The 12,666-nt window shown below is 56.3% G+C and overlaps 1 protein-coding gene across 1 annotated transcript in view; it reads right to left on the bottom strand.

Moving 5' to 3' along the window:
- KMT2D (lysine methyltransferase 2D) overlaps positions 1–12,666 on the bottom strand; it is a 45,795-nt gene that overhangs the window by 17,420 nt on the left and 15,709 nt on the right. Inside the window, 24 exon segments of the mRNA XM_039882148.1 lie at positions 8–2,791; positions 2,892–3,124; positions 3,235–3,301; positions 3,407–3,491; positions 3,622–3,745; positions 5,463–7,357; positions 7,565–7,701; positions 7,779–7,961; positions 8,068–8,749; positions 8,751–8,824; positions 8,826–8,913; positions 8,915–8,976; positions 8,978–9,019; positions 9,021–9,869; positions 9,993–10,043; positions 10,245–10,318; positions 10,418–10,659; positions 10,909–10,993; positions 11,099–11,236; positions 11,438–11,548; positions 11,727–11,792; positions 11,993–12,140; positions 12,225–12,358; positions 12,560–12,664. Coding sequence (XP_039738082.1) covers positions 8–2,791; positions 2,892–3,124; positions 3,235–3,301; positions 3,407–3,491; positions 3,622–3,745; positions 5,463–7,357; positions 7,565–7,701; positions 7,779–7,961; positions 8,068–8,749; positions 8,751–8,824; positions 8,826–8,913; positions 8,915–8,976; positions 8,978–9,019; positions 9,021–9,869; positions 9,993–10,043; positions 10,245–10,318; positions 10,418–10,659; positions 10,909–10,993; positions 11,099–11,236; positions 11,438–11,548; positions 11,727–11,792; positions 11,993–12,140; positions 12,225–12,358; positions 12,560–12,664 — 8,459 coding nt within the window.

The raw sequence follows: 12,666 nt of genomic DNA, 5'->3' as shown, positions 1-12,666 counted from the left end.
TACTCACCTCCTTGTTGCTGGGGCTACCCTGTAGTTTCTGCTCCAGCCCAGCCAACTTGCTGTCAATGTGCCCGTTGATCTCCGCTCGCAGACCCTCGGGCCCCCGCCCAGTGCTGAGTTGCACATTCTTTGCCCGTAGAAGCTTCTGCAAGAGCAGATGCCCGGCTTCTGAGCGGGGGCCTGCCAGCAGGAGGTGGTTGCTGGTACCTGGTGCCCCTAGTGGTTCCCCATTGGCCTCCCTCTTCACCACCTGGGATCCTAGGGCACACGGCTCTTCCCGAGGTTCCTGCTTGATACTGAGATGGGGTGGCTCGGGCACTGCCTGCCCATTCACTCGCTCCAGATGCCCAGGTACGAGGCTGCTCTGCTCCGGCTTCTGGGCTTCCACTATATTGTCTGAGGGGTCCCAAGGTCCCAGACCCTTGCCAAAGAAAGTATCCGCAAGCTGAGCAGCAGCAGGTGAGACCCTCCCAGGAGGCAGCTCCAAGGTTGGCCCCTGGGGTCTTGGGGTCCCTGACTGGGTGGGGGTGAGCTGGGCCTCAGAGGGGAGCTGGGAGGTAGGGGAAGGTAATTGTGAGGAAGGTCTCTTTGGCTCTTGAGGGCTGGATGGAGGAGGTGTGGGATGGACAGGACCAAGAACTGGTCCTGTGGGTAAGGCTCCTTGTGGGGCATGGAGCCGGGGTGGGCCCTGAGGTCGAAGCCCTACCCCTAGCTCCTGGAGGGGGCCTGTCTGGGATCCAGGGAAGCCCCCAAGTTGGGGTTGGCGGCCTAGGAGGCCTTGGAGAGGAGAGGGCTGGGTCCCAGGCTCCTGGTAGGGTGGGGTCTGGCGTACTGCCTGACTCTGCTGTAGCTGCCGCTGCATGAGGAGTGCCTGTAGCTGCTGTTGCTGCTGAGGACTCAAGTGCCGCAGCTGTGGGTTTTTGGCCAGGACTCCTTGGAGCTGTGCTCGAAGCTGACCCACTGTCGGCATGACTCCAGCCCCAGGCAGGCCCTGCCCAGATTGGGGGACAGATCCCGGTTTGGCAGGCTGTGGCCCTGCGTTATTTTGCATGGGCCGCTCTAGTCCAAGGGGCTGTTGGGGGCCCAGAAGGTTCTGAGTCATGGGCCCAGGCTGCTCCCCTAAGGAAACAGAGGATTGGGCCAGAAGGTGGGGCACAGAGGAGACCTCAGATGATCCACTGCCTGGTTGTCCATGGCTTCCCACACCTGCTGTGTGGAGCAAGTTAACTTGCTGCTGCTGTTGTCCTGGGAGCCTCAGAGGTGGCTGCAGAGGCACAGAGTTGGGCTGAGGCTGGACCTGGGATTGGACAGGGAGTTGTGAATCCCCAGAGAGTGAAGGCTTTACCTCTCCTGGTTCAGCGGCCATTGCCTCAGGTACAGTCCCTATTGCTACCGGCCCTCCCTGATGTGTAGAGGTCCCCTCAGAGACCTCAGGAGGAAGAGCCGTCTCTACAATGCTTTGTTCCTTGCCTGTTAGGAGAAGAGCTGAGCCCAGAGTTCCGGGGCTAGAAAAATGTTGTAAAGGCTTGGCTGGCATGCCAGGACCAAGTGCCACCTGCTGCTGCTGTTGCTGAGGAGATAGTAAAGTTCGACTCTGGTTTAAGAGACCCATCTGCTGCTGTTGTTGAAATTGCTGCTGCTGCTGTTGCAGCTGTTGCTGCTGCTGCTGCTGCTGCTGTTGTAGCTGTTGTTGCTGCTGAAGCTGTACCTGCTGCTGCTGTTGTAGCTGCTGCTGCTGAAGCTGTTGCTGCTGTTGAAGCTGCTGCTGCTGCTGAAGCTGTTGTTGCTGTTGTTGCTGTTGCTGTTGCTGTTGCTGCTGCTGCTGCTGCTGTAAGGAGGCCACTGGCTGAGCACTCAGTTTGGGTTGCCCATTATGTGGTATCAGACCCTGCTGAAGATGAGAAAGCCCTGCCATGGCTCCCTGCTGTTGGTGCTGCTGCTGCTGAGCTGTGACCAGCCGGTGTCCCATAAGGCCCTGACTCTGTTGTGCCAGCTGAGGTGAACTTGGCAACCGGGACTGGGTCAGAAGTACCTGTCTGTGAGGGCCCTGAGGGCCCAAAGCTCCAGGGTGTTGTTGCTGCAACACTGCCACCTGGGCAGGGCCCAGCATGCCCTGGGGCCCCTGGGGTGGCTGTGGGGACACCTGCTGGACCAAGAGGCCCTGATGGCTGTTGGGAGGCAGAAGTCCCTGGGGCTTGGGACCCAGAGCCTGGCTGGCCTGGACACCTGGACCCTGTTGCTGTTGTTGCTGGACTGCCACCTGTCCTAAGAGATGGTGCTGCTGCTGCTGTTGCAGTTTCTGGGCAAGTTGCATGCGCTGCTGCTGTAGCTGCAGCTGCCGCTCCTGTAAAAGCCTTGAATCAGGTCCCAGGCCTCGAAGAGTAAGGTTGCTAGGGAAAAAGCCCCCTGAGGGGCCAGCCAGGGCCCCAGCCCCACCAGAATGTTGCTGTTGTGGCTGTTGGGCCAGGGTCGTGTTGAGGAATGGGCCGCCAGCTTGTCCAGGCAATGCCATGCCCCCTGGGGGCAGGCGAAGACCTGCAGCTTGCCCACTGGGTGGCCCCTGTGGTGGCTGCAGCCCATGGCCAGGGAGCAGCTGACCAGGGAGCTTGGTGAGTAGCCGGGGACTCTGGGAAGGGCTAAGGGCCAGCACCGCTGCATGCTGCTGCTGCTGCTGCTGCTGCTGCTGCTGTTGCTGCTGTTGCTGCTGCTGCTGCTGTTGCTGCTGCTGCTGCTGCTGCTTATTCCGATATTCTGCCATGAGATTTGTGTGCTCTTTTTGTTGCTTCCGAACCTAACAGGGGAGGGTCAGATATGTCAGCTTCAAGCCGGCCCACCCATACCATCCCTCTTCCTGGGCTCCTCGTTTCTAGGCTGAAGCCTGCTTTTCCAACCTGATCCAGCTGTTTCTGGATTTTGCTCTGCTGCTCTGTGACCAGCTTGAGCTTCTCAGCATCAGCCTCTGGGAACTCCCGGCCAGCCTTTTTGGCAGTGCGCTGCTTGGCACAGAGAGCCTTCCGGGACTTGCGGTGCACACCGATCTGCTCCTCTAGCACCTTCAGCTGCATCTGTAGGAGCTGTTGAGTATGGAACAGCCACTCCTCATACTGCCGTTGGTCAGCCTCATCTGGGAAAGGAAGCTGGGTGTCAGGACCTGCAAAATGCTGACCCTAATCCCTCTGCTTCAACATACCCCAAGCCACTTTCTTGTGTACTCCTCCCTGTCCTCATACTCACTGATCACTCCCTGGGCAAAAGTGGGTGGATTGGGACGAGGCTGGGAGGGGTCACTGGCACTCCGCTCCTGTGATGAAAGAGGCTGCTAAAGTGTCACTGTTCCATACCAGGCCCTAAGAAGGGTGGCCTAATGGCATGGGACACAAGTTCTTACTCCCACCTGACCACTTACTTGGCCACTCCCAGCTGCCACATGGTTCTGCAGATCACTGCCAGGCCCCCCTGAGAGCCTCTGGGCTAGCAAGGACACTTGTTGCCTAGAGTCCACCAAAGTAAATAAGATGTGTTGGTGACAGGGAAAGTTGAAAAGCAAAGAAGTGGGAAAGTATAAAGGGGTATCAGGAAGGGGAAGGGAGGGAGCCAACACCCCTACCCCCCAAGTCCTACCTGTTCATACCAGGTGCCACTCCAATGCTGCCCTGAGCCATCACCTTCTTGATGCCTTTCAAAGCCACCATCTTGGCCTTTGCAATGGGATCAATGATATCTTCTGCAGCAAATTTGTCCAGGTCTGGACAGGAAAGACCCAAGTGAGCTGGGCATTTGGGTTAATGCTCCTATTCTATGTCTGCTGTTCCTTCCAACACTTGGACCTCTACCAAACCAAGCAAAACATTGTCATGCATAATGGAAAGACCAGTGGACCAGGAGCCAGACAGCCTGGGTGACTCAGCTCTGTTATTCACAGGACACGTGGCCCTGTTTTTACTTGCACACTGCTAGGAAAAAGTATTCAGTAAATATTTGTTGAGTCAATATATCAATGTTATTTTACCTGAGCCTCAATTTACTCCTCTATTTGATAGAGATCATGACTCTCTACTTTGCCTACCTCATGGAGCTATTGAGATCACCTGACAAAAGTTGAGTTGACTCTTGAACAACACAGGTTTGAACTGCACGAGTCCACTTAAACACAGACTTTTTTCAATATTGTAAATGTGAATGTATTCAATAAGCATGGTAAATTTTTTCTTCGTTATGATTTTGAAGGTCTTTTTTCTCTTACTTTATTGTAAAAGTAGAGTATGTAACGCATAAAACATATAAAACAGGTGTTAATTGACTGTTCATGTCATCAGTAAGGCTTCTTCTGATCAATAGGAGACTATTAGTAGTTCATTTTTTGGAGATTCAAAAGTTATACAGATTTTTGACTACTAAGTCAGTACTCCTAACCCTGCACTGCTCAAGGGTTAGCTATACACTTTAAGACCTAGAAAGCGTTCAAGAGTAGTGTTCTTAAGGCAAATAGTGCAGCCCAAGAACCCAAGACGTGGGCCCTGTCCCAAAGCCCTAGATGCCAGAGCTGTTTTGGGCCCCACACGTATCACCAACAGCACTCTCTCTTGCCTGTCCAGGATGCTGGGTAGCAAAGAAGAAATAAGCAACCACCAGAAACTTCTATCTTCCTAAAATTTTGCACCCTGCACATTTCTCCACTGCTCAGAAAATTTAACCGACTCCTTACTTTCTAACAGGCTAACCGAACTCCTTCTCCTGGTATTCTGAGGCAGTAACACAGTTAAGACCAGAGGGCCAGGGTTCAAACTCTAGCTCTGTTAGTTGTGTGATCCTGGTCAAGCTACTTAACCTCCATGCCTCAGTTTTTTCTATAATCGATAACAGTAACTAAACTATTTTAATGAGTTTGTTGTGATGGTTATATGAAGAATGTAAAATGCTCAGTACACTGCGTGGCAAATAATAATTACTCAATAAACACTATTACAGTTTGAGGTTTTCAATCTGTCCCTGCTTCTTACCTCTCCAAAAATTATGGTAGTGCTCACTCACTTCCCTCTGTACAGTCTACTCCAGCCTAACCAGTTCACTCATAGTCTCCAAATAGCCCCCATTGGCTTTCCTGCCACTATGGTCTGACTCAAGTCTTTTCACTTACCTGGAGTGCTTTCTCTTACGCCATTTCCCTCTAAGTTCTAATCTTGCTTCACCACGGCTACAAAGCCTTTGCTAATCAGGCTTCATGCATTCAACCCATTCACTCCCTTAAACAACTGAATGCCTACTACCTGCCAGTCACTGTTCCTCACTTTTTAAAAGCCACAGTGCTTCTGCCTACACCACTAGTATGGTTTTTAGCCAAAACTTTGTGTCCCATCTCCCTTAACTATGGATTATCTTAGGTCTGCAGCCTCAGTGCCCATTTTGCGGTAACAGTTATCACCTGAGTAACTAACTAATCTAGTGCCCCGAGCTGTGGTTACCTGTATCAGGGAAGAAGCTGTTAGCCAGCTGTTGCTGCATCGCCAGCTGTTGGGGTTTCATGCACATGGAAGGTGGCATGGTACCCATGGGCTTCTGGGCCAGCACTGGCTGTGGGTTCTGCTGGGGTACCAAGCCTGCCTGCCCGCCATGCTGCCCACTTAGCATATGCCCTTGATTGGATGCCATGGCCATGGATGGGGCCAGCCGCTGCTGGAGGGAATGAGCTGGTGGCTGAGTGGGCAGCAGTGGTTGGGATAAGCCTGGCTGTCGGGGACCTCCAAGTCCCAGAGTAAGCTGCTGTTGGGGCCCAGCCAAATTGGAAGAAGAGCCCTCATGTGGCAAAGACATGGCTTGGGCAGGGCCTGGTGTGGTTAGTAGAGAATGCTGCTGTTGCTGCTGCTGCACAGGCTGTAGCTGTGCTGAAAGCTGCTGCTTCTTCTGCAGCTCCTTTTTCTCATGTTCCAACAGGTCCTCGATAAGCAGGGGTAACTCACTGGCTACCAGTGAGCTCTCCATCTTGTCCAGCTCATCCCCAGATGCTGCATGTCCACTGGGCAAGGTCAGGGACCCACTCTCTAGCTCAAATTTTTCCAGTAGGGAGGACCCTCCTGGGCCACTCAGTGGGCTGGGGGTCAACAGGTGAGCTGGTGGTCCTCCTGTGGCTCCAAAGGGGCCCTTCTCAGCTGTGTGTCCACTGCTAGAAAAGGGCCCTGTGCCCATCCGGGTGTCCCGGCTGCCCATCACACTCTGTCCTGGCTTTAGCCCCAGGCCTAGGGAAGTGGTGGCAGGTGCTGTCTCTACCTTGGGGGTGGTGATGGTGAATTGGCAAGGGGAAGGGTGGCGTCCACCTTCCTCCACCTTGGGTTTCACCTCAGGGAGCACCGGTGCCAGACGGGACTCAGAGGTATCAGCAGCAGGGGGAGGGTGCTCCTCAGGGCCCAGGGGTCCTGGCTCCACCCCCCGCAGCAGGGCCTCCCGCTCAGCCTTTTCATTGGCTGACTCTACCAGCCTCAGGTGCTCATTGAAGATGTCTTTCTTGTCCCCAGTGTCCAACTCAGGGTCAGTATAGGCTAGTAGGTCAAACTCATCCCCATTGAGCAGGTCATCAAGGTGGGGGTCATTGGTCTCCAGGTTTTCCAAGGTGCCAAGCTCATCATCTCCTTTGGCCACATCCACACCCAAGCCCAGGTGAGCAAGCTCCTCATCATCCTCTAGGGCTTTGTGGGCATCAAAGTCATCATCCAGCTCAGTGTCCTCACAGGGTAACTTCCCAGCTTCCAGAGCCAGAGGAGGGGGGCGGCCAAGTTCAGTGCTTGAGGGGGGCCGGCTAACCAGCTCCAAGCCAGTGGGCAGGGTGGGACCCTTGGTGTGGGGCGCTGGATGGAGACTGTTGTTCAGTTCAGGTGCCGGCAGGGCTGAGGGTTTCTGTGGGGGAAGGCCTGATACCGCTAGGCCACGAAGCCCTTCAGTAGCCAGTCGGTGGGAATCCTCACTTACAGGGTAAAAACGGGGTCTTTGATGGGGGCCCTGACCAGGAAACGGAGACCCCCCAGGTCCTAGTCCTTTCTGTACATTGTGCCGCAACTCAATGAATTGGGCAGGACCGGCTGGACCAGGCACTGGTTCACCAGGGCCAGGCAAGCGGGTGGGAAGTCCCACCAAGGGGGAACCTAGGGCTTGGCGACCAAGTTCAGGCCCAGGAGCTGATGGAAAGCGAGTAGACATGGCAAGTCTCATGGAGGTTGCTGCTGTTGCCTGCTGCTGCTGCTGCTGCTGCTGCTGCTGTTGCTGCTGCTGCTGCTGCTGCCACAAGTGCTGCTGCTGCTGCTGTAAGGGCAGGGACCCAGGATAGGGTGCTCGCTGATAGAAGGCTTGGGAGCCTCCCACCAGTTGCCTGGAAGAATATGAAGTAGTCAGTAAGATAACATCAGGATGAAGAACTAAAACATGAGCCTAGGACAGTGGGGAAGGGTGAAGTTAATCAGTAAGGGAGGAGTAGGGGAGAAGAAGAGTAAATGGTACTGTAGAAGGATTAGAGTAACAGGTGAAATCAGAGGCAGCATACAACAGTGAATCCTCAGGGAACTCCCTGAAGCCTCACCGGCTATTTACATCCATGGAGGAAGGGGTGGCTGGTGGAGGTGGCCGGGAGAGTCGGTCATCACTGGGGAAAGCCCCTGGCCCCAAGATGGGGCCACTCAACTTGCTGGGGGGCAGCCCCACAAGACTGCTCTTGTCCTAGGAGAGATAAAGGTAGATGAAGGTGGGGCCACCTTCAATAACCTGGGACCACCACCCCTTGCAACTCTACCTACCTGGGTCCCAGCGAAGGGAGTCTGGCCTCGACTCAGCTGCTCAAAGGCAGGGCTGCTAGACTCAGCACCCCAGCTGCCCGGGGGCCCCACTGCTCCTGCAGCTGCCGCAGCTGTTTCCTTCTCTTGCCGCAGGGTATTGCGCTGGATCTGTTGCCGAATCAGAAGCTCCCGCAGTCGCTGGCGCTGTGCAGAAAACAGAGATGAGAAGTCAGTCTGTCCTACTCCAATCATAGAGCTGGTACAGGGACAGTAGAGATATAGGGGGCTCAGCTCCATGATGTTGACTCACCTGCCGTTGCTTCTCCAGCTCTGTCTGGCTGAGGGTAGAGATGCCTGGGTCCTGGGTACCTGGAAGTTCGGGTGCTGCCAAAGAGCTGGCCATTCCAGCCCCTGGGTCTTCTCGCTTATCGACTGGAGAGGTGATGCCAGCCCGCTGTGAGGCTCCATGGGGCGGGTAAGGGAGGGATCCATCGGGTGCAGGTGGTGGTAGGACTGACGGGGGTCGTAGTGGGGACAGCCCATAGCCCTCTCCTGTGGACCCGCTGCTGGATCCCAGGGGGCTGCCCGATTGGTGGAAGTTCCCTGTGGCTACTGAGTAGTTTGTGCTTTGAGGCTTGCCCAAATTAGGGCCAGGCCCAAAATGGCTGTTGATCCCATGGGGTGGAGGGAGACCAGGCTGAGGGACAGGGGGCTTTAGGGAAGAAGGCTCCCCTACTGCCTGAGGGAAAGTGAAACGCATAGAAGAAGGGGCACCCACAAATGCACCTGTCCCAGGGGACCGGGCAAAATTGGGGGGCTGCCCACTTGGGACCTTGGCATGAAGCTCACCTGCCGGACCCGAGGGCAGGGCTGCTGGGAAGCCCCCAGCCCCCAGCGGAGTGTGGGCTAGAGGCCCAGCCTTGAAGGCAACTTCAGGGGGCTGGGGTCGGGGTGGCTTATGCAATGGGGCAAATGGGTCAATGGACTGAGGGCGGAGGGTATGGAGGTTCAGGGTCTGGGAAGCCAGGGGTCACGGGGATGCAAGGAAAAGCCCCAGCAGACAGAGGATCTGGGTGTCAATGGGGACTGAGAGCTGGACTGGGACTGGGGACTGGCAGGTACCGGGAGCATAATGGAGGGGGGTGAGCTGAGGGGCACAGCAGCTCTCAGGGGTGGGGGGCTGTGTCAGAGGGGTCAATGGGGGCTGGGCATAGGGTCAGGGTAGGAATTGTGGGCTTAAAGATATCCCAGTGGCTAGGGGGGAGAAGGGGCCAAAGCCTGGGCAGGGGGTGGGTCCTGGGGCCTTAGGCCCAAGCCCGGGCTCTGGGGCTCTACCTGAGATGCCCGAGGGGTCAGGGGGGCTTTGAAGACATCAGGTGCCTTTAGCTCCAGGCTGCCCAGGTGGGGGCCTGAGGAGGGTGAGTCAACAAAGCCCAGATTTGGGGGCCCATAGCTAGGAGAGGATGCCCCAAGCTCTTCCTTCTTCACCTCCAAGGCTTTCCGAGACTCCCCAAAAGGCAGGGGTGACAGCAGGGGCTCGGAAGCCTTGCCACCCCCTACCCCTGGGCTCTCAGGCACAGCCAGGTTGTCCAATGAAGGGCAGCGGGGTTTGAGGAAGGGATCAGGTGTAGAGGGCTGGTGTCGCGGGGTGCCAGGTGGGGTAGTGTGGAATTCCCCTGGCTGGTTAGTCCCAGAACGAGATGAGGCACCCAGCATCGGGGGCTGCGCAGGGGCCCCAGTTGGGCTAGGATAGGGAGAATAGGTTGGTGGTGCTGTGGGAAAGCGGGACTCCAGAGCATAGGCGGGGGCCAGTCCAAAGGGATCCTGCGAAGGCACTTGGGCGGGCACCTGGGGTGGGAGCTTGAGGAAGAGCTCACCGGGCGAGTCGGGGCCGGGCACTGTGCCCGCCGGCGGCTTCAGGAACCCGTCCGCAGAGGTAGACAAGCCGGCGGGGGTAGTGGGGCTGCCAATGAAAATGGTGGGGGCAGCAGCGGGGGGCGGACTGCCCAGTGCCCCTGGCTGGGGGGGAATGCGGAGATGTAGGGCCGGTCGGTCAGTCTTACGGGCCATGTCGCCCACCTTGGTCTGCTTGTTGATCTGGCTCTCAGCCTGCTACGGGAGGAGACCAGGCACAGAGCAGTTAGGCTGCTGTGGCAGGCCCTACGTCCCCCCACCCTGAGATAGGCCACCAGCTACAGGACTTCAATGGCGCAGACCAGCCTGGCCCCCACTCACCTTTTGCACCTTGTTGATGCGGTGAGCCGCCCGATTATCTTTGGCCTTTTGCTGAGGGATAGAAACATAGCTTTAGGCTACAGCTTAGTCTCATGCCCAGCCCCCATCCCTCACGCCACTCACACTCCCTACCCAAAAGCTGATCCCTTCTGGCCCAGTTGCTTTAGAAGCAAGGAAGGGAAAGAACTAAGGTGAATTTTCCCAAACACCACCCGCTGTTTCCATGTTGACCCAGGTTTCCTTCTGTCTCACCAGGTAGGGAGCTTTGTCAGTGGCTGGAACTTTTCTCCAGAGCTTCATGATTTGTTTGCAACGGCTAGACCAGTCTGAAGATAGAGGGATTGCATTAGGAGACCTGGCGGGTGCACCCCTGGACCCGCCATGTTATCAGGTTGTCATGCCCCTCACCCTTGTCCCACAGGTACCTGGGTAATCTTGCTTGAGATTGGGAAAGTTAATGTTGGCATAGAGCACAGGCGAGATGGTGGAGAGTTGGCCCAACTCCTCATCCTTCTCCCAGCGCTGAAGACTCCGCTGGTTATAGGAGAGTCCGTCGCCCTCACCCTCTGTGGTGGGGGTGGTGGGTGTGGAGGGCGTGGTGCCCCCTGAGCCTGTCCAGGGGCTGTCTGGCTCACCAGGTTCCGGGCTAAAGAAGCCCCCGCGCTCCCTGGGGCGCAGGGGCAGAGAGTCACAGGGGGCAGGGATGTCATACCCAACCCCAAACAAACTGCCCAGAGGCCCTAGGCCACTGCTCTGCCCCAACCAGAGGAGGGCCACTAACAAAGGGGTGAAGAGGAGCATGGGGAAGTATAGCTATAGCCATACCCAGGAGTCCAAGGTCCCTCCCTCAGCACTGACCCAGTTTGAGGGAAGGAACAACAGAGATGGCCCTAGAAGGTTAAGCATAGATACCAACCTAGAATCCAGGAATGGGGACTGGCAGAGGCCTGGGTAGGAGTCCATTGGGCTGCTGGAGGGGAGACTGCCCAAAGGGAGTCCACCTACAAGTAGCACAGGATCAGAGAAAGGGAGCAAGTGGCCCATCCTGAGGACAAGCTTGGCCATATCTGCTTATAGAGTCTTTGAACCACTCCTACCCATATCACCTTGAAGAAAGGGCCTCTGAAGTGGAGTACGGCTGCCATCTAGGCCAGGGGTTCCACAACCCAGATGCTGCTCTCGTTCAGAACCCAGAACATCCTTGAAGAGCTGCTGCAGGTCCTTGGATTCCATCTTGGGCAGTTCTGTGGGGGATTGATGGAGGATGCTGCTGAGGCAGACTAGGGAGTTGAGGGGACACCACAGGTCTACAAATGGTCGTGGCCAGGGGAGGTGCCCAGGACTCCCCACCAGAGAAACTATACAGATGAAAGTACCATAGGCAGGACTTTCTCTTTTTCCCATAGAGGACCCTGACACATGAAGAGTGCAAGTCACAGCCTCACCTTCTGTGGGGATCCTGTCTAAGTCAGAGCTAAGCATCCCTTCTCCCGGGGTGCTTGGCTTCTCAGGGTCACTGGGCGCTGGGGATGCCTTTACACCTCCATCCTCAGGTCCTGTAACAGCCAGGAGAAACTCATCAGCCAAGGCCAGTATGAAAGTACCACACTGGTCACCCTGAACCACAGAGGGCATGGAACAGTTTCCAGCCTCCAGCTCCGATGGTGCTCAGGGGTAGAATAGGTTGACAGAGGCAAAACTAAGCTAGGATGCAGTCTTCCCTGCAGCCCTCACCTGGTGTATCAGCCTTGCCCTCAGGGCCACGGGATTCTTCATCTGCAACATCTGGACCATCATCTCCTACAAGGAATAGTCGCCATTCCAATCAGAGATGCCTTACATCTGATGCCCGGAATGGGTCCCCAGCTCAACAGACCAGGGTCCTTGGCCCACACTCAACTCCTGGAGACCAGCCTATTCCCCACAAAATTCCCTTATCATCTCCTAAGCACAGAGGAAAACTGGGTCCCTTCAGACCAATTCACCCCCACATGACTGACCTTTCTGTGAGTTGGGGAGCTCCTTCCTGTCTGAGCCTCCATCCCCCTTAGCTTTTGGGGTTCCTATTGCAAAGCTTGGCCGGCCCACCCCAACTGCGAAAAGGGCCTTCCGGCTCAGGTCCAGCAACTCTTTCCCAAAGAAGGCTTCCTGTGGGAGGAGGCAAGGAGAAACAGGTTTTTTCAATCCCTGCAGAACAGACAATCCCTTCACCCCTTGAAGCCTAAGGCCCACCTGCAGGTAAGCAGGGAACATGTCCTCTAGTTTGCTCTTCTTGCGCCCTCGCCGCTGCTGCTGCTTCTTCTTCTCGTCCCCATCAGCTAAGCTCTGGTCCACAGAGCCCTCTGCAGGCAGGTCGGCAGGCATCACTGGGGACAGAATAGGTGTCAGCTTCTCTGGGGACGCTGAGGATGCTGTCTACCTGTTCTCTCCCCCAACACAAACTGGGCCCACCACCCTCTTGAACCTTTGAGTAAGCCCTCCTTCAGGGCCTCCCTGGCAGTGCCCTATAAGTCCTGTGACCACCCCCCCCTTTCTCCCAGGCCCACTGGAGCCCTCACCCGTCTCACCCTCGTCGGGCTGCCCATCCCCACTCAACACCTCCGCCTGTGCAGCAGGCCCCTTTTTCACACGTGTGTGGGATTTCCGCTGTCGCACCATGAAACCACCAATGCCT

This window comes from Pteropus medius, unplaced genomic scaffold (genome assembly GCF_902729225.1).
Source record: "Pteropus medius unplaced genomic scaffold, Ma_sr-lr_union100, whole genome shotgun sequence".
NCBI classification, from domain to species: Eukaryota; Metazoa; Chordata; class Mammalia; order Chiroptera; family Pteropodidae; genus Pteropus; species Pteropus medius.
This window is presented reverse-complemented; position numbering and strand designations above follow the sequence as displayed.